This window comes from Melospiza melodia, chromosome 6, assembly GCF_035770615.1.
Source record: "Melospiza melodia melodia isolate bMelMel2 chromosome 6, bMelMel2.pri, whole genome shotgun sequence".
Lineage (NCBI taxonomy): Eukaryota > Metazoa > Chordata > Aves > Passeriformes > Passerellidae > Melospiza > Melospiza melodia.
The window spans coordinates 55,900,396-55,919,386 of NC_086199.1; the positions used below are offsets into that span (position 1 = coordinate 55,900,396).

At 63.6% G+C, this 18,991-nt stretch overlaps 2 protein-coding genes across 2 annotated transcripts; one reads left to right on the forward strand and one right to left on the reverse strand.

Moving 5' to 3' along the window:
* Window positions 1–145: 145 nt before the first annotated feature.
* ZDHHC5 (zinc finger DHHC-type palmitoyltransferase 5) lies at window positions 146–17,133 on the forward strand. Its single transcript, XM_063158374.1, has 12 exons — window positions 146–206; window positions 5,036–6,292; window positions 11,492–11,613; window positions 11,959–12,116; window positions 12,200–12,372; window positions 12,472–12,574; window positions 12,933–13,024; window positions 13,103–13,235; window positions 13,647–13,770; window positions 14,472–14,584; window positions 14,719–15,599; window positions 15,903–17,133. Exons 2-12 carry the CDS (start codon window positions 6,189–6,191, stop codon window positions 16,066–16,068), a joined length of 2,169 nt encoding a protein of 722 aa, XP_063014444.1. The 5' UTR covers window positions 146–206; window positions 5,036–6,188; the 3' UTR covers window positions 16,069–17,133.
* On the reverse strand, window positions 16,872–18,985 carry MED19 (mediator complex subunit 19). The gene is made up of 5 exons (XM_063158375.1): window positions 18,787–18,985; window positions 18,245–18,501; window positions 18,071–18,167; window positions 17,896–17,990; window positions 16,872–17,770 (listed from the first exon to the last, which is right to left on the reverse strand). The coding sequence occupies exons 1-5, from the start codon at window positions 18,983–18,985 to the stop codon at window positions 17,708–17,710; spliced, it is 711 nt and encodes a 236-aa protein (XP_063014445.1). The 3' UTR covers window positions 16,872–17,707.
* Between the last annotated feature and the right edge of the window lie 6 nt (window positions 18,986–18,991).

Below are 18,991 nucleotides of genomic sequence, written 5' to 3' on the forward strand. Positions count from 1 at the left end.
CCGTGGCCCCGCCCACCGCGGCGTGAACGCGCACGCCCGCTCCGCGGCCTTGCGCATGCGCGCCGCGGCTGCCGGGGCGGGCCGGCGGAAGGCGGCCAATGGAGGCGCGCGGGGGGGCGCGGTGCGCACGCGCGCGCGTGACGTCCCGCCCGCCGCAGCCGCCGCCGTCCGTGCCCGGAGCCGCCGCCGCGCGCGGCCTCCTGCCGGTGAGTCACGTGGGCCGCGCGACCCCGCCGGGTCCCCGCCGCTCCGGCACCGCCGCCGCCTCCCCGGCCCGCCGCTCCCTCGCGCCTTTCGCCGGGGCCCGGCCGCGGCCGCCCCCGCCCCGCCGCTGCCCCCGCGGCTCCCCCCGCGCGCGGCTCGGGCTGTGCCTCGGTGCCCCCTCACCGCGCCGCGGACCCTCCTGCCCGGCGCCCTAGCGGGCACCGACCCCTGCCCCGCCCGCCCCTCTGGCCGCGGCCCCGTTCCGCACGGCCGCCTGCCCGATGGTCGCGGTGCCTCTGCCCGGGAGCGCCGCTTCCTCCTGCCCCGGCTGCCGTGCCCGCGGACCCGCCGCCACCGGGACCTTCTCCTGTGCCGCGGGGGCTGCGGGAGCGGCGGTGCGGGGCCGGCGGGGAGCGGTGCCCCGCGGGCTGGGGCCGCCCCTGCGCACGGTGCGGGGTGAGCGCTCCGGAACGGGGCTCGTTCCCCGCCTGGAAACCGCCCGGGGCCCGGGAGCGGCCGCAGAGAGCCCCGGGGGACTGTCCCGCGCCCGGCCTGTCCCCGGTGCCCCCGGGAACGCCGCCACCGCGCTGTTGTGGGGCACCGGAGCGCGGCCTCTGTGCCGCGGCCCATGGGGACCCGTGTTTACAGCACGGCCTCCCCTCACGGCACCGTCCCTGCTCCCGGTGCGGGGCACTGGAACGGCTCCAGCCCGGCCTCCCCTCAAAGGGAATTCCCGCATTCCCGAACGCCTGAGCTGTGTCCCCCCACCGCGCCTGTTCGGAGGGGATCGGCTGCCCCGTGCTCCCCGTGGCTCCGGGAGTGGTTTCCCCGGATTTGCCGCTCCCGCCCCGGCACAGAGCTGGGTTTGGGCCTCAGGGATCCCCTGCACCGGGGGCTGCTCGGGATTTTTGGGGTGTGTGAAGTACAACCGGAGCCTTGTTCCGATCAAAGCCAGAGTTATCTTGGAGCCTCTTCCTGAGCTTAACCCAGTCACCCCCGGCCCTCGGCCGGGCCCGAGTGCTGCTTTAGCAGGCGTTTATTCCCGCTGGTTCCCAGGCCAGCAGCCCCATCTGGGAATGGAGAGGGCGGTGGTTGGTTGGGTCCAAGGGGAGACCTTGAACTCCCCTGTGAGGGGCCTGTCCGGGGACATTCCCACCTGTCGCTGTGCCCGGTGTCTCCTGACACAGTGACAAGAGGCTGGCGCTGTCCTTGCTCGCTGTGGGGCCCGTTGGGACGCGGCCTCGATGGATGAGGCATTGTTCCTCCTGCTTTGGCCATAAAATGGGGCTAATCCCGTGTAAAGCAGCGGGATGGGCTGCGGAAGGAGGATGGGAGCAGTGTAAGCCCTGGGCAGGAGATAAGCAGGGAGTGATTCCAGCCTTCTGGCTGTCTGCAGTGGAGTATTTCTCCATGTTCTGTGATGATCCTTCTGTACATCCACCTGGGAGAAAGGCAGGTGTGCAGGGTGCACCTGGAGCTGAGGAGCAGCCAGACAGACATTGCTGTGCATCCTCCTTTGGAATTAAGAGCAGGGAGGTGTCCCCAAAGTGTCCTGTTGGGGCGGGTGCTCCGGTTTGGACACAGGGCAGTGACCAGTGGGCATCTCACGCTGGCATTGCTCCAGCCATAGTGCCAGGTTTGGGAAAATTTGCACTTTCTCTGATGGATTTTGGGGTGTGAATTGTTAGCTGGCTGTGCAGGGACAGGGTGAGCAGAGGGAGGAGGGAGTTCCTTGTTCCATGGGCGCCCCTCACTCACTGTGCCAGGCAGGGAGCTCTGGAAGGGCTCTGTGGAACTCTGGGCTGCAGCTGATCCAAACACAGTGGGAACAGGTGAAGCACATCCCGTCTGTCTCCCTGCAGCCGGGATCTGCCCTGTCTGGGAGTTGCCTCACGTGGAAGGAATTGTTTGTGTGTTCGCCCTGTGCCATGGGAACTCTGCTGGATCGGGGCAGGTCCCTGGGAGCTGTGGGTTTGGGAGGTTTGGGAGCTGGTGACCAGGAGGGAGCTCTGTCTGTCCTGCCTGTGCCATGGATCCCAGGGGTGGCAGGGGCCATGTGGTTGATGCCAAGGTGCATTTCCTCCTTCCCGGGCAGGAGCAGAGTGAGGGAGGAGGGAATGTTGGGAGCTGGGGACACGTGTGTCCCCATCCCAGTAGAGGTGGGGAGCACCTCCTGCTCCAGAAGGGACAAGGCATGGAGCACCTGGCTGCGTGTGGGAAGGCTGGAGAGGGGCTGGAGCAGATGAGCAGAGTGGGGAAGGAGGAGAACAGGGCTGGGAGGGGAGTAAAGGGAGGAAATCAGTGAGGCTTTACAGGGCCTTGAACCGAGGAAAGGAGGTGCAGGCTCAGAGAAATGGAAGGTGACAGCAGCCGTGCTTGCACATATCCCGAGGGAGGGAATTTGGAATGAGAAGAAATCCCCAGAAATGGAGGTGAAAGAAACAGGAGCAGCTCCCCTGTATGAGTGCAGAGAAACCCTGGAGAGTGGAGGTGACTGCTCCAGAGGTGGCTGAGCTGAGCAGAGCTGGGAAAGTGCTCCAGAAAGGCAGTGCTGGGATGGGAAAACCAGGTGGAATTTCTGAGGGAGAGGGATGGGGGAGTGAGCAGTGACACAGGCGCTGGGGGAGGAAGGAGCAGGGCAGGTCTGGAGGAGAAGCGGGAGAGGAGGAGTTGCTGGGCTGGAATTGGCAGAGGGAGAGGAATGGGAGGCAAGAGCAGAGCCCATGCAGGCCACAGGTAGGCAAGATGAGCTGGGGGCTCTTTGGAGCAGGGAGGTCTGTGGATAGGGACAAAGTGGCCAGTGAGACAGAGGATTTGGGGCAAAAGTGGAGGGAAAGGAAGGGTTGGTTGACCAGAGGTGAGGAGGTTGTAGGGCTGGGAAGGAGTATGTGTGTTTGGGAGAATTGAGGCCTGAATTTGTGGAATCTGTGGAAATCTGCAGTGAGTTTTCCTTGTGTTTCTCCTGGACCCCTTAAGGATTGCAGAGCAGAGATCCCACATGTTGACAGCTTTTTCTCTGGGCCTCTGCAGCAGGGCTGGGGAGTGCTGTGGGGTCTCAGCACACCTGGGGATCAGGAAGGCATTCTGGGGAGCAGTGAGGTGGCTCTGGGAGCCGGGATGGGCTCCTGTTTGATCAGTTGTGGAGTTACTCTGGGCACAGGCAGCTGGAGCAGGGATGCACTTGCATCGCCTCTCGCTGGGGTGTCACTAGTGACAGCGCTGGGGCTCTCCCCCTGCTCAGGGGTGCCGGATTCCATGGGGAGCTGGCTCTGGCACGCACAGCTCCGCAGGGATCACCCTGTGAAGGGCTCCTGGATCTCTGGCTGGGAGGGCTGAGGCAGAGCAGGGCCACGAGGCGCATGCCCGCGGCGCCCTGCGAGGGCAGGGTGGGGATCTCCGGAGCAGGAATTATCAGGGAACAGCTCCTTCTGCCTGGCAGCGCCTGTTTGAGGCCGAGGTGTGGCCGTGCCTCCATGGCGGAGCGTTCAAAGGGCCGGGTGCTCAGGGAGCAGATTGCTCCTGCTAAAGCAATCAGCCGTGATGTCAGGCCCGCACTTCCGATAGCCCATCCCTGGAATTGCTGTTGGGCTCGGCTCTGTGGGGTGTTGGGCTCTTCCCCGAGCAGGCAGAGCGGGGCTGGGAAACTGCTGCTCTCCAGGGAACTCTGTCCCTGCTAAGGAAAGCAGCTTTCCCTGGTGTTACTGTTCAGTTTGCTCCGCTCAGGAGCTGCTGCCAGGTGAAACCTGCACATTCCCTGCCGGGCAGAGCCTCAGCCCCACGTTTCCTCTCACTCCCAAGGGCAGGGAAACGTCGGGGTGGGAAGTTGAGCTTTGGTCCTGCAGAGGCCGAGTGGCAGGAGCTGTTGCTGGGTGAGTCAGGCGGAGTGGCCGTGAGCTGGGGCTGAGCCCACTTGGTGGTAACACATCCTTGTCATTAAAGCCGCCTTTAATTGGGCGCCGCGGCTCTCCCAACCTTCACTCGCGTTTAGTCAGCGCTGGAGAGTTCCCTGCCCACCCCGAAGGACAAGCTGGGGAGGCAGAGAAAGCTGGAAGGGAGAAAGGAGTGAGCTGTGGGCTGTGCTTGGACCTGCACATGGAGGCAGCAAGGGGAGGGCAGGTGACAGACGGTGACAAGGTGAGGAGCGGTGGCTGTGGCAGCAGGAACTGGTGGGATATGATGGGTGATGGGCTGGTGGCTGCTTGGGGCAGGGACGCCTTCCACTATCCCAGGCTGCTCCAAGCCCCATCCAGCCTGGCCTTGGACACTTCTAGGAATATGGCATCCGCAACTCCTCTAGCAAACCTGTGCCAGGGCCTCACCACCTTCCCAGGGAAGAATTCCTTCCCAATATCCCATCCAACCCTGAGCTCTGTCATTTCAAATCTACTCTTCCATGTCCTGGCACTGCAGTTCCTGATGAATCCAGAGCTGCAAAAGCCACTTATGATCATGGGATTGGTGTTTTCCATGGGCCTCTCCTGTCTCCTGCCCTCCAGGGAAGGGGATGAGATTCCTGGGTGTTTTTTCCTGCTGTGGTCTCCACCCTTATGTTAAGTCCTGGAGTCTCTGCTCAGCCCCTGCCCCTCAGGGAGCCAGCACTCGCTGGTGCTGGGATCTGAGCTGGAGCTGCAGGAAGGAATTCATGGTGTCCCTCCAGTCCTTCCAGGACTCAGGGTGGGTTTCTCAGGGATAGAGGGAGTAGCTTGGAGTTCCTGCAGCAGCCAATGCCCCTGGGCTGGGACGGGAGACGCTGTGGCCAGGCTGCTGTGGCTAATGACAGCCGGCTCCTTCCCTTCTCTGCCATGCTAATTTCTGTTGCTGTTTTTTCCAGGTGAGCTGTGGCACACCAGACCTCGAGTTTTAATGGTTTTATGTAGTATTTTTTAAAAGACTGATGGATGGATGAGTGAAGAAGGATTTTAACGAAGGAAGGGGACGGGAAAAATGGAGCTGTTTGGAACAAACTGAGGTTTCTCCCTGCACTGCCCGGGCCATGGGTGAGACAGAGCTGCTCAGCACCCCTTCCACCCTTTGGTGTCTGCTGGGGTTGTAAAGGCGCTCCCTGAACACCCCCTTCCCGTTCACCTGCTGGGAAATGGTTGCTGCAGAGAAGATTTAATGAAATTCCTGTCGCTCCCCAACCGCCGAGTGGATCCTGAGCCCATGGAAGGGCCTGGGGGGTCAGGAGAAAGGAGCAAGTAGGAAAACCCACAATCCACCAGACCTTCCCCTCCGCCCCCCTCGAAAGAAAGGATTTACAGCTCAACCTTGCACCAGCTGTTCCTCGGCTTTAACAGACAAGAGAGAAATAAATAAAATTAAACGGCCACCGCCAGCCAGCCCCAGATCCCGGTGAAATCAGGGAGAGTGTTTCCGTGACCCCTCCAGCGAGGGGAGGAGGAGGAGGCATGGCAGCTCTGTGAGGAAGCTGGGATTGCTTGGAGACCACCCCCTCCTCCCGTGCAGCACCGGGGGCTGCGCACAGCAGAGGCGGATTAAAAAGGAGAAGTGGCTGCCCTGAGGCTCCCGGAGTGGCTTTTTTGCAAGCACTTTGCTGATCCTGTGCTCTTCTCGGGGTGCTGGCTGGGTGGGAAGCAGCCTGCCCCAGCCTGGGGAATTCCCTCCCTGCTGAGCCTGCCTGTGGGCTGCTGCCTGGACTGAGGCTTGCAAGGGCTCTCAGCATTCCCACTCCAACGGTTGTCCTAAACCCAAATCCCCTTATCTGTTGTGAATTTTTAATGTTTTTAACCCTCCTTCCCCGTGCCCAGGAGCTCTCACAGGGCAGAGCTTAGAGTGGGCTCCTCTCCTGGGCCTCCTGCTCCAGACCCTTCTCCGGACTCTGCGCCCCGGTCGGAGCTCGCCCCAGGAGCAGGCGTGGGGGCAGGGTAGGGGTCAGCCCCTGTCCCCCTCCCCTTCTCATCCTGCTCTGAGTCCCCTGGGGCCTGGGCTATGCTGCGGGGCGGACCCCCCACCACAGCTCCAACATGCCAGCAGCCTCTGGAAAGAGATTCAAACCCAGCAAGTACGTGCCGGTCTCCGCTGCTGCCATCTTCCTAGTGGGAGCCACCACCCTCTTCTTCGCCTTCACGTGAGTCCCGGCGGCTGGGCCGGAGCGGGGAGGGCCGGCAAGGACAGGGGACAGGAGCTGGGATTTCCTCCCAGAGGGAAGAGGTGCTCTGGGTGCTGCAGCCACACCGGGAGCCATTTCACTCCATGAGTTTTCCCAGGGGAAGCTGCTTGCTGGCAGTCCTGGTGGTGAGGCACCACTCAGCTCCAGGTCCGCTGGGTTCGGAACTGGTTTGTGACCTGTGGGTGGAAAAGGCATGGATCACTTTCTCCTTTGGAGCCAGGCGAGGTGGATTGGTGGGCTGGGGCAGGACACGTGTTATTTTTAGTTTCGTAATCGATTTGTGAGCCACAAAGGAAAGTTCAGGGAGGAGAACTCTGACCCCTGTGTGCGGATCGCTCGCTGTGTTCTGTCCCCTGCCCTGGGGCAACAAGGGGTCCGTGTCCCTGGAGAGGGTCCCAGGGAAGTGGCCAGCAGGTCACTGGGGCCTGGGAGGGCACCGGGCTGGGAGATGGTGCTGGGTGCTGCAGAGGCGTGGTGACATCCGTGGGCTGCTGCCCTTCCCTGCCCGGTGACACGTGCCCTAGTGACGTGCTCGGGGGGTGACAGGCGGGGGAGCAGAACCTCAAGGTGCTGAGGGAGCCCAGCAGAGGGTGGCTCGGCTGGGCTGGCACCATGGCACAGTGTGCCAGGAGGAAAGCCAGAGCATGGCAGCTGGAATGGCCACCAGATCCTGCAGGGCATCCCCGGGGTCTCAGCGGGGATGTGTTTGGGGTCCTGGCAGGCTGCGGGAACGAGGTGCACCCTCTGCTTCAGGGAGCCTCTCCCACTGCCTGGGCTTTTCCTGCTGGGGCCGCAGGAATCAGCTGGAGCTGTGGGAGGCCAAAGGGACAGGTGCCATGGCTGCTGCCACTCCCTGCCATTGGTGGCAGGAAGGTCACCGTGGCTTTGGTGACAGGGGAACATGACAACTGGGCAGGGACGGGGGAACTTGACAACCAAAGACGGGAGCGGGTTGGTTCGCCCCATCCAGCGCCCGGTGCAGCTGGCAGTGTCACTCAGCTGGGACACCGGGCAGTCACCAGGCTCCCAGGCTCGGGGTTTGGCTGCTCCAGACTGCCTGATGCCTGTGGAAGTCGCTGCCTCTTGCTGCTGCGCCAGGGGATGAAGGAGAGGCAGAGGGAGCGGGCGGTGCCCTCCGAGCTGCGTGTGCCACCCCGTGTGTGACCTTAGGGGACAGGCTGGCTCTGGTTTGGCACGGTGGCTGCCGGACAGCTGGACCCCGGGCCCATCCCAGCCACGGGTGCCAGCAGCGCCGGGAGCAGCCGCTTATCAGCGGGCGGTGAGAGGCAGCGCCGGCGCCGTGGAGGAGCAGGTTTGTCCGGGGCAGGAGCTCCTGGGCAGGTCGCTGTAATTGCAGGTCAGCAATGTTGTTTATCCGACTGCAGAACATCCCATTAAAGCCCGGGCACGGCGTTCACACGCTCCCTGTGGGATGGATCCTTTGGGACAGGGTCTGCCTGGTGCTGGAGCAGGTTGGCAGGGATGTGGGGCTCCAGGTTTGCCTCCTGCGTGGTCCTGGGGGCCACTGTGCCCCTTCCCCCTGTCAGCATCCGACCTAAGGCTGGTCCTTTGGGAAGTGCGATGGAAGCTGTGGGGACAGGCTCTGGGAGACATCCCCAAAACAGGGAGCAGCCAGGGGTCAGCACAGCTCTCAAGGCTCCAGTTGTGTTGCTTCCAGTCTATCCACTGGATGCCTTTTGGTCTATCCAGGATTTGTGTCTCTGGGCCAAGAACTCTCTTTAATTGATTAATTTAATTAGGAGCTGCTGCTGCTGCTGCTGAGCACGTGGCGGTGGAAATGAGGCCGGTTGCCCTGGAGGGAGGGGAGCAGGAGAGGGGATGTTCCTGCCTCACCCTGGGATGAGTGGGGGTCTCAGGCTTGCTGGGCTCTCAGACAGGTGCTGATTTAGGATGGAAATTGCCCCTTGGGGTCCATTTGTCCATTCCTGCACCTCCTCACTGGCTGGTCTCAGTTCCTGGTGCAGCTGGCTCTCAGGTTCCCTGTCCCCTCCCTGGGGCTGGCAGTGCCACTGGGACACAGCGCCATGCCCACTCCCAGTCAGATCCAAACCTGTGTGAGGGTGAGCAGGGATTGTGTTTGTGCCAGGGCCTTTGGAGAGCCCATGGGTCAGAGCCCAGGGAACAGGAGGGAGGGAAGGCTGTGCCTGGGAGAGTGCAGGGGCTGAGGGGCTGGGGAGGGGATGCCAGCAGGGAGGGAGGGACAGGCTTCTCCCGGGCGTGACTGGTAGCAAGAAGCCCGTGTCTCATCCTGCTGTGACTCATGGTGCCCGAGGTTCCCCGAGTCCTCTCATGTGCTGCCAGGGACAAGTACCAACAGCTCCTCTGGCCACGAGCGTGTTGCATGCCGATCCTGAGGGGCAGCCCGATGGGTGCTGCGGGACCTGCATGGCTGGTGATGGGGAGGAGCCTCCCTGCTGCTCCTGCTGCTCCTGCCCCGTGTGCCCCGGGCTCGAGGCAGGGCCTGCAGCCCTGCACTCTCTGTTCAGGAGAGCAAAAGGCAGGAACACATCACTCCCCTGATAAGGAGGTTTCCTTGGGATGGGCACCACCTTTGCTCTCTGTGGAGAACCCCTGATCCCTCCAGTGGGTGGGGGTGGTCCCAGGAGGTGACTTCCTGGTTGTGGGGTCACCAGCATGGTGCCACCAGCTCTGTGGGGATTCCCATGGCACAGGGAGTCAGGAAGGCAGCAGGTCCTGGTGTTCCCTATGGAGGGTGTTCTGCTTGCCCTGGCCCGTGAATCCCACCCAGGGGGTCTCATCAGTGTGTCTGAGCCCAGGGACCTGCTGGGCAATGTCCTGCCCCAGGAGCTGTGTGTGTCCCTCCAGGAAGGGCTGGCTGCTGGGACAGCACAGAGGTGTTCCCTTCCCCTGGTCCCTCCCTCTCTGTGTGCCCTGGAGCTTTCCGAGGCAGCTGGATCCTTCCCTGCCTCCCTGGGCTCTGTCTCTCAGGATCCAGGCTGTGTCCTTGGCTCAGCCTGCCTGTTGGCTGTGCCCTGTGTGGGATGACTGCCCGGGCATGGGTCTTCCTGGCTCCCCTCCATCTCTTTCAAGCAAAGGTTTGGGCTGGGATTTCCCTTCCTGGAAAGAGGAGCTCCTTCCACAAGGTTTCTGGAAGGGCATTTCCTACTTTGAGGGCTCCTGTGAGCTCCCTGGCCCTCTCTGTACAGCAGAGAGCAGAGCCAGGGAGGCTTCTCTCAAGTGGAGTAGGAGTTCAGCTCAGGGACATGGGATCCTTGGTTCTGGTGTGTCCTCACACTCGACAATCCCCTGACAGGAGGGTGTGGCCAGGTGAGGTTGGGCTCTTCTCCCAAGGAACAAGTGATGGGACAAGAGGAAGCAGCCTCAGGTGGTGCCAGGAGAGTTTTAGTTTGGATGTTAGAGAAAATTTCCTCATGGAAAGGGTTGTTTGGTGACTAGCGCTGCCCAGGGCAGTGGTGGAGTCATCAAAAAACATGTGGATGTGGCACCTGGGGACACAGTTCAGTGGTGGCCCTGATAGTGCTGGGGAAGCAGTTGGAATTGGTGATCTTGGAGGGTCTTTCCAACCTGAACAATTCTGTGATTCCATGACTCCATGATTTGTCCCTTGCTTGGGTTGTGGCCTGGCACTGTCACTTAGGTCCTGTGCCTCCAGCACTGCTCTCTGAGGGTTTTGAGGCACAGATTGGAGGGAACTCCTCCTCTGCAGCCCATCCCAGCTGGGAGAATCTGCCTGGCTGGCTTCCAGTGCAGGCAGCAGGGCAGGCATGGCCGGTGCGGCTCAGGAGCCGCTCCCCAGCCCGGGGCACAGCTCGGGGGGCTGGGCCAGGAGATGCCATTCGGGAAATGCCATCCCGGGAGATGCCAGCCTGATATGGAGCAGGGAGGCAGCAGCCAGGGTGCCCAGCAAGGTGGCTCTTCAGGAATGAGGGGGAAGAGGCTTTGGGGAAGGTGGTGTGTGGGGCCTGGGGGGCCAGAGAGGAGGAGGAGGAGGAAGAAGATAAGTGTGCTGGGTGGCTTGGCCATGCTGTCCTCCTTGCCAGGGATGTCTTCCAACCAAAAGTCTGCCCTCCTGCTGTCTCACCCTTGGGCCTGGACGGGGACAGCCTCAGCCTTGGCCTGTGAGAGCAGGTCCCAGCCTCCCTGGGGCACGGAGCGGTGCCCGGTGCTGGGAGCGCCCTGCCCGCCTCACCCTCTGTGCTGCCAGGTGTGTGCTGGAAGGGCGTGCCCGCTTCTCCTGCCCTGCCCCTGGCACAGCTGCTGCTCCCCACCCGGGGGTGCCCCCTGCCCTCCTCAGGGCCCTGAACTGGGACAGAGCCCTGCACCAGCTGGAGCCTTGGCATGGCTCTGGGAGCTGCTGTGACAAGGACGGGGCTGGCGATGGGACCTGTCTCTGTGGGTGGTGGTGGAGGAGGGGACGGGGCCAGCGCCTGCCCCTTCACCCCAGCCTGGGGGGATTACAGCCCTGGCACCATATGTCACCCTGCCCGCCCAGCCCCACGCTGCTCCGGCCACCTAAATCCATCGGCACTTAGCCCAGTGGGGGGAAGAGAGGGACAGATGCTGCCCTAGATCTGTGGGATTTAATCCCAGCAGCAAAGCAGATTAGGGAATTACGCTGGCGCCTGCAAGGGGGAAGCCCGCTGTCCTGAGCCCTCCTGCTGGGACAGGAGGGAGCAGGGTGATTCCCTCACTGCGCTCCCACGGCCTTTTTGGAGGAGCTGGATGCTCGCTGGGGTCCCCGTGTCCTGCAGGAGCTGTCCCTGGGATGTGAGGAGCATGAGTGGCTGTGGAGGGACCAGAACTGGTGCTGGTTTCGTGTCCCCTCTCTCACAGGGTCCCCTGTGCCCTGAGCAGCTGGTGGGGCACAGGGAGGATGACATCCTGCTTTCTGGCAGGTCCCCTGGGTGCCCCCCATGCCATTGGCCTGGTTTTTCCTATTGCCAGCACTACTGCTCTGTGGTACCCTCCAGTGGGGTCCCAAATGGGAATTTTGCTCCCTGAAGGATGCCTGGAGCACGTCCCACTGTGGCCCGCAGGTGCTCCCCAGGCTGTGCTGTGGAAGTGGCTGCAGTGTGGGTGTGGGATGCACTGCTGGGAGGTGATGGGAGTGACACAAGTGAGGGTCCGAGGGTTTCACAGCTGCTGTGCCTGCAGGTGCCCAGGGCTCAGTATCTACGTGTCCCCCATCATCCCCGCCTACAATGCCGTCGTCTTCCTCTTCGTGCTGGCCAACTTCAGCATGGCCACCTTCATGGACCCAGGCATATTCCCACGAGGTAAGTCTGGCTCTGGCTGGGAGGAGCTGCCTCCTTGCACCCTTCCTCTGAGGTAAAGGGGATTTCTGGGTCCCAGAAGGCTGGTGAGGAGCCTTCCTCGCCCTGCCTGGTGGGATCAGGCAGTGACAAGCGCTACAGGGACGGGTTCAGCATCCCCTGTTGGGTCCTTGGGATGCAGGCAGTGTCAGGATTCTGGGACAAGGCCTTGCAGAGCCCCCCCCAGCCTGTGTTTGGAGGTCCCTGGCTGTCCCTGTGCCAGGTGACAGCAAGGTGATGCTGGGAGCCTTTGGCTCGGGCAGAAGGGGCTGCCTGGGCCCTGATGCCATGCTGGGGTGTCCCCATCAGCTGAGGAGGACGAGGACAAAGAGGATGATTTCCGGGCGCCGCTGTACAAGACGGTGGAGATCAAGGGCATCCAGGTGCGCATGAAGTGGTGCGCGACCTGCCGCTTCTACCGCCCGCCGCGCTGCTCCCACTGCAGCGTCTGCGACAACTGCGTGGAGGTGAGGAGCTGCAGGGCCTCCACCAGCCCCCCACGGGGCAGGGAGCCCCCCAGCACCCCCTCACCGAGCCCCCTCCCCGGCAGGAGTTCGACCACCACTGCCCCTGGGTCAACAACTGCATCGGGCGGCGCAACTACCGCTACTTCTTCCTGTTCCTGCTGTCGCTCACCACGCACATCATGGGCGTCTTCGGCTTCGGGCTGCTCTACGTCCTGTACCAGGTGGAGGAGCTCTCCGGCGTCCGCATGGCGGTCACGTATCCTCCTGGGCAGCGCGGGTGGGCAGGGCGGGCTGGGCTCTGGGCGCGGCGCGGTGCCCAGCGGGGCTGTGGCTGCTCCTTAGCTGGCTGTGGCAGCATGGTGGTGATGTGCGTGGCTGGGCTCTTCTTCATTCCCGTCGCTGGCCTGACAGGCTTCCACGTGGTGCTCGTGGCCAGGGGCCGCACTACCAATGAACAGGTACGTCCAAGGGACTATGGGGGGACTGCCTGCTGGCCAGGCCACCTAGGGACACAGTTTGGGATTTCCTGGGACGGGTTGGATTAAAGCTGGGGGAGGCCCCTGAGCTGCAGAGGTAGAGCACGGGGTGACTGAGAGGCAGTTGCATTCATGGGGGTGCAGTCAGAGGATGGAGCCAGGCAGGCACTTCTGGGGCGCAGGAGGTGAAATTGAGGAGACCTGACCCCCTCAAGGGTGTCTGAGCACTGAAACAGGCACTAGGAAAAGGAGCAGGATCTCGGAGTATCTCTGTCCTGGTCCTGAGGGGGTGTCCTGAGGGAGCTGGCGTGGCTGGCTGTGACACTCCTTTGTCCCACAGGTGACGGGCAAGTTCCGCGGGGGCGTCAACCCCTTCACCAACGGTTGCTGTAAGAACGTCAGCCGGGTCCTCTGCAGCTCCCCGGCGCCCAGGTGAGCCTGGCCTCTGCATCCCTTGGAAAACTGCCCCATCCTGGGCTCCAGGCCATGACCTTCCTCCCCCCTCCCCAGGTACCTCGGGCGCCCGAAGGCCGAGCAGACGGTGCTGGTGAGACCCCCGTTCCTGCGGCCCGAGGTGTCAGACGGTCAGATCACTGTCAAGATCATGGACAATGGTATCCAGACAGAGCTGAAAAGGACGAAGGTGAGGAAGGTGGGGACCAGCGCTGCCTGCGCTGGGGCCCTCCACGGATCCCAGGGGTGCAAGCCTGCATCCGTGAGTAGAGAACCGAGAGAGCCTGGTCACGTTCCCTGTCCCAGTCCGTGTCGTCTTGTTCTATGTCCCCATGGGTTGGAAACTGTCCCCCTCCCATGTGGCAGTGACCACATGAGGCCTTGCCCCCTCCATTGCCCTTACTGCTCCCATCCTTCCCCACCCTCTGGAGGTTCCTTTTCCTTGGCACTTCCAGCACCCACCTGGGGCACGCGGTGCCCCCTGTTCTGTCGGATGCCCCAGAGGCAGCGGGAGCCCCCGGCGCCGCTGTCTGTGCCCTGCCAGCCCGGGGGGGCTGAGGCCCTGGCCCCTCCTGACCCTGCCTGCGCTTTGTCTCTGCAGTCCAAGGGGAGCCTGGAGGTGACGGAGAGCCAGTCTGCTGACGCCGAGCCACCACCCCCACCTAAGCCCGACCTCAGCCGCTACACGGGCCTGAGGACACACTTAACCCTGGCCACCACTGAGGGTAAGGAGGGCACCAGGGCCCTGGCAGCCGCTGGGAGGGGAGCCCAGGGCTGCACCAGGCAGGCCAGGAGCCAGGGCCGTAGGGCAGACCTGGAGCACATCAGCATTCCTGGGCTGGTATATATGGCCCATTGCACTTGGAGAAGCCCGCGGGGGATGCTCAGAGCCAACATGGCGCTGTCTGGAGCCACCAGGAGCTGTGCCTTGCAGCCGCCGCGCTGCCAGGACAGAGGAGGCGAAGTGATGGCGGGCCTGGCTCAGCGGCACAGAGCGTCTGGGGCCGGCTCCGTGTGGGCCTGGCCAGAGGTGGGATGTGATGGGCAGAGCCTGTGGCAGCTGCTTTCTGCAGCAGCTGGAGACCCCACAGCTCTCCCGGCCCTGCCTGGGTCTGCTGCCCGCTGAGGGCTGTGCTGTGTGTGCTTCCCATGGATCTCCCTGACACCCCCGTGCCGTGCACCCCCAGGGTGTCACCCAGCCGGGGCTGCCGCAGGGGCACGGAAGTGCCAGCCCCACACACGTGGCTGTGGGGACATCCCTTCCTCCCGGTCTGTCTCTCCCACCCCGGTGCACCTCCCCTGCAGCCCGTTCCTGACCCTGGTCTGTCCGCCCCAGGCTCGCAGTCGGTTCTGAGGCAGGGAGGGCGGGGCTCGGCGCGTTCCCTGCCCGCAGCCGCCCTGAGCGTGCCCCTCTCTCCCGGTGCAGACAGCAGCTTGCTAGGCAAGGACAGCCCCCCGACTCCCACCATGTACAAGTACCGGCCCGGTTACAGCAGCAGCAGCAGCTCGGCAGCCCTGCCGCACTCCACCAGTGCCAAGGTAAGGCTGAGCCTTGTGTGGCACGGGGGATGCCACCCCATTCGTGATGTGGGAAGGGTTTAGGGCGTGCATTGGGAGCTCCGCGGGGGCCCCATGGTCATTCTGTGGGTGACTGCTGCCCCTCTGCCCCTCAGCTGAGCCGAGTGAACAGCCTGAAGGAGCCCAACTCCATCTGTGACAGCGGCCACAAGCCCAGCTACCGCTCAGAGCCGAGCCTGGAACCCGAGAGCTTCCGCTCTCCCACCTTTGGCAAGAGCTTCCACTTTGACCCTCTCTCCAGTGGCTCCCGCTCCTCCAGCCTCAAGTCGGCCCAGGGCACGGGCTTTGAGACGGGCCACCTGCAGTCCATCCGCTCGGAGGGCACCACCTCCACCTCCTACAAGAGCCTGGTGAACCAGACGCGCAACGGCAGCCTCTCGTACGACAGCCTGCTCACGCCCTCCGACAGCCCCGACTTCGAGTCGGTGCAGGCGGGCCCGGAGCCCGAGCCGCCCGTGGGCTACACCTCGCCCTTCCTGTCGGCGCGCATCGCCCAGCAGCGAGAGACCGACCTGCACGGCCGCTTCGCCAGCGCCGCCTCCCCCAAGCACGCGGTGCCCCGCGAGCCCTCGCCCGTGCGCTATGACAATCTGTCCCGCCACATCGTGGCCTCCATCCAGGAGCGGGAGAAGCTGCTGCAGCAGCCGCCGGCCCCGGGCCGGGAGGAGGACGCGGGGCTGGCGGACTCGGGCATCCAGTCGACGCCGGGCTCCAGCAACGCCCCCCGCACCAGCTCCTCCTCGGACGATTCGAAGCGCTCGCCCCTGGGCAAGAACCCGCTCACCCGCCCGGCCCTGCCCCGCTTCGGCAAGCCCGAGCCCCCACCGGCGCTGCGGGTGCGCTCGCTGGGCTCCCCCGAGCAGCCCGCCGCCCCCCACCTGGGCAAATCCGTGTCTTACAGCAGCCAAAAAACAGCCTCTCAGGCCGGCGGCCCCGAGACCGAGGAGGTGGCCTTGCAGCCCTTACTGGCACCAAAGTGAGTACTGTGGTGGCACAGGGGCCTGTCTGGCCTGTGGGGGGACCCTTGCCCTGTGTCCCTCCAAGCCCCTGGGGCAGCAGAACACCCTTCCCTGCGGAGAGATGCTGGGAAGAGCAAGAGAAATCTTCCTGCTCTCCCAGAACAGAGCTGATGCTCCCCACACCTCCTCAGTCATGCCATGGGCCCCTCGGAATCTGGAGTGGGTGCTGGTGGTCCCTGGGGTGGGCAGGGCTGTGGCAATGCTGGGTGCCAGCAACCCGTTCCCTCTCCTGACCCCGTGTCCATGCTTCCTTCCCGCAGGGACGAGGTGCAGATGAGAACAGCCTACAGCAAGTCCAACGGGCAGCCCAAGAGCCTGGGCTCGGCCCCACCGGGCTCGGGGCCGGTGCCCCTCAGCAGCCCCACCCGCGGCGGTGTCAAGAAGGTCTCGGGTGTGGGGGGCACCACCTACGAGATCTCGGTATGAGGGGCAGAGCCGCCGCCCCTCCCCTGCTCCCCAGCGGCCCCAGGGACCCGCCGTGCCCAGACGCTTGTGGACTCCCGGGAGAGCCGGGCGGGTCCCCCCTGCTCCTCCCTGTGCGCCACGGGGGCCGCACACACCCGCGGGGAGCTCGGGGAGGGCTCGGGGGATGGGGGGGCCGCAGCCCCGGCACCGCCTCGGCTGCGCCAGCCACTTGTGGGCCTTGTGCAATCACCCGCTCGCCTGGCGTGGTAGGAACGGATTGTTTTTAAACCAGAATACTTTTTTTTATTATTATTGTTACGGATTCTATTTTTTTTCTCTTTCCGAGTTACCAGGTGTGTGTATATATAAATATCTATATATATAAATATAAATATTAAAAAAAAAAAGAAGCAGAAATTATATATCTTACCCAGAGAGAGGAAGAAACTACCCTGCTCAGGGCCTGGGCCGCCCCCCCACCTTGTCCCTGTCCCCAAAGGAGGGACGTGGGGCTGCCTCCTGCACCCATGGAAGGAGCTGTGGTAGGTGCTGGGTGTCACTGTTCCCTCCCTGAGGGGGCCAGGGGTGCCAGGCACCCACCCTTGGACACTCCCCTCCCTGATCCATGGTGTCTGCAGCCTCCAGCCCCCTTGGGGGGCCCAGGGTGGGGGCAGCACCCCCACACCCCCAGCCCGAGCTGGCACAAAGGCCCCAGCATCCCCCACCCACAGTTTTCGCTCTTTGTTCTCTTTGCCCAGGGGCTGTGATCGGGGGGTTGTTGGTTTCATTGCCTTTTTTTATTTCTGTTAATGATTCCGAGGAGGTTTCTCACTGTCGCAAGGGTTGTTTTTATTTCCGCTCGCTCGGGGGAGAGGCAGGTGCATCCCCAGAAAGCAATATTTTCTCATCACATGCCAAAAAAACGCAGCCAAGGAGCCCCGTGCTCCCTGTCCCCAAAGCCCTGCCGGCACTACCGGACTCTTTCTCTACGGCAATAGCTCCCGTGGCCCCGCACAGCCACGCCAGGGTTTTTTATTATTATCAGCCATTTTAAAAACAAGGAATAAAAGGATATTTAATGAGCCACCCCGGGGCCGTGCGTGTGCTTTGTTTGGTATCCAGGGATGGAGCAGCCCCTCCAGGGCTCCTGATCCTCAGGGTCTCGGCCTTCCCCCCCATCCCGAGGGAGAGAGAGAAGGGGGTCTGGTAAGAGCTGAGCCTGGCTCACTTTTAGGGAGGTTCCGACTTGAGGCAAACTCTGCTCCCACAGAAGGTAAGGATTTTCCAGGCATGGGAAAAGAGGCTCCAGGGGAGGTGTCCTGGGTGCTGGTGAGGTTTGGGATCCAAAGGAGGGCACCCTGCACGCTCCAGGGACACTTTGGTTTGGGCTCCACTGTGGCAGCTGAGGGTCACAGCAGCCACGGCCACCAGCCCCTCCTCAGAGCAGACTTTGAAAGGTGACTAAAAAAGAGGCTTTGATGCTCCAGGTTCTTCAGGTACAAAAGCCCGAGGTCAGCACCCACAGAGTCCGTGCCCCTGGTCCTGGGGGGCTGAGGGGTGTCCTCTTAGCCAGGGGGGACAGGCCAGCCCCAGTGTCCCTGGGGTCAGCTGGGGCTGTTCCCATGGGCCGGGGGATCCCCAGGGTGACGCCGGCGTGGCCTCACCGTAAGCTGCTGCTGGCCTGGGAGCTGCCCACCGCCGGGTGCTCCGGGCTGTGCCGGTTCTGTGGAGGAATGACAGAGCCTGTGAGAGCTGCTGGCCAGCAGCCCCTTGGGGATGGCCACTCACACTAACAGAGCCCCTCAGAGGTCCAGGGACTGGGCACCGCACCCCAGCCTTGACACTCACCTTCTTTTTCTTCTTCTCTTTCTTCTTCCTCTTCCGCTCTGGATCCTCCTCTTTTTTCTTCTTTTTCTTCTTGTGGTCGGAGTCCGAGGGGGTTTCTGGAGAAGCAGAAGCGCCGGATGAGCTGATGCTCTGCTGGTGCTGAAGGGGTGCAGGGGGGCAGCTGTGGCAGCCTTACCTGGGGGGACGGGGTCCTGTGTGCGGCTCTGTTTGTGCTTGTGCTTGTTCTTCTTCTTAGGCGGCTGGATGTGCATCAGCCGGCACTGCTCGGGCAGCTGTGGAGAAAAGGGGCTGGTCAGGCCACGCCGGGTGCCTCCCACCCCCCCGGGTGCTTCCAGGCCCCGGGGCTCACCGGGCCGGCGTGCAGGCGGAAGCCGGTCAGCATGGCCCCCGTGAGCGGGGTGAAGGAGCTGCCACAGATGGGCGGCTTCTCGATGAGCGAGCGCAGGCTGCTGCTGTCGTGGGAGCCGGGCAGGTCGATCATGCCGGGCAGGTCGGGGAGGAAGTTGCTGAGCTTCTCCTTCACCTTCTTCCCGCAGAACTTGTTGTAGGCGTGCTCCAGGTTATAGTGTGTGATCAGGTTCGTGCTGCCCGTCAGCTCCGTCGTGCCTGTGCGGCCGCGGGAACAGTTGGGAAGGGGGAAACGCCCCGACGACACCCCTGGCCCCTCTGCCCGGCCGAGCCTGGGCTCCGGGACCCCCTGCACCCCCCGAGCACCGCGATCCCGGTCCCGGGGTCCCCCCCGCCGCCCACTTCCCCACCGGACCGCGCGTTGCGTGACCCCGCCCCCGCAGCCTCATTGGCTCCTGGCGCTGTCAGTTCCCTCCAGGACCGCGATTCGCCGCGCTGATTGGCCGAGCGCGGCATCCGCCCCGCCCCGCGGCCCGCCCGCACCTGGCAGCTCCCGCAGCAGGTAGAAGGGGCCGGCGGCGGCCTTTCGGGCCGCGTCCTCGCCCGGCGGCGGCGCGGCGGCTGAGGCAGCGGGCGGCGGTGCGGCTCCGGCGCCGGGAGCCTTGGCGGGCCCGAATCCGAGCGCGGCGGCGGCGGCGGGCGGCGGCTCCGCCGCGCCGAACAGCGCCGAGAAGTTCTCCATATTCCC

Excerpts from the sequence above, each read along its gene's own strand:
- ZDHHC5 (XM_063158374.1), top strand. The coding sequence starts at position 6,189 with ATGCCAGCAGCCTCTGGAAAGAGATTCAAACCCAGCAAGTACGTGCCG. Across the intron at positions 12,575-12,932 it reads GCCGCACTACCAATGAACAG|GTGACGGGCAAGTTCCGCGG; the intron begins GTACGTCCAAGG and ends TTTGTCCCACAG. Across the intron at positions 13,771-14,471 it reads AACCCTGGCCACCACTGAGG|ACAGCAGCTTGCTAGGCAAG; the intron begins GTAAGGAGGGCA and ends CTCCCGGTGCAG.
- MED19 (XM_063158375.1), bottom strand. The coding sequence starts at position 18,985 with ATGGAGAACTTCTCGGCGCTGTTCGGCGCGGCGGAGCCGCCGCCCGCC. Across the intron at positions 18,502-18,786 it reads CCTGCTGCGGGAGCTGCCAG|GCACGACGGAGCTGACGGGC; the intron begins GTGCGGGCGGGC and ends GCGGCCGCACAG. Across the intron at positions 18,168-18,244 it reads TCCGCCTGCACGCCGGCCCG|CTGCCCGAGCAGTGCCGGCT; the intron begins GTGAGCCCCGGG and ends TTTTCTCCACAG.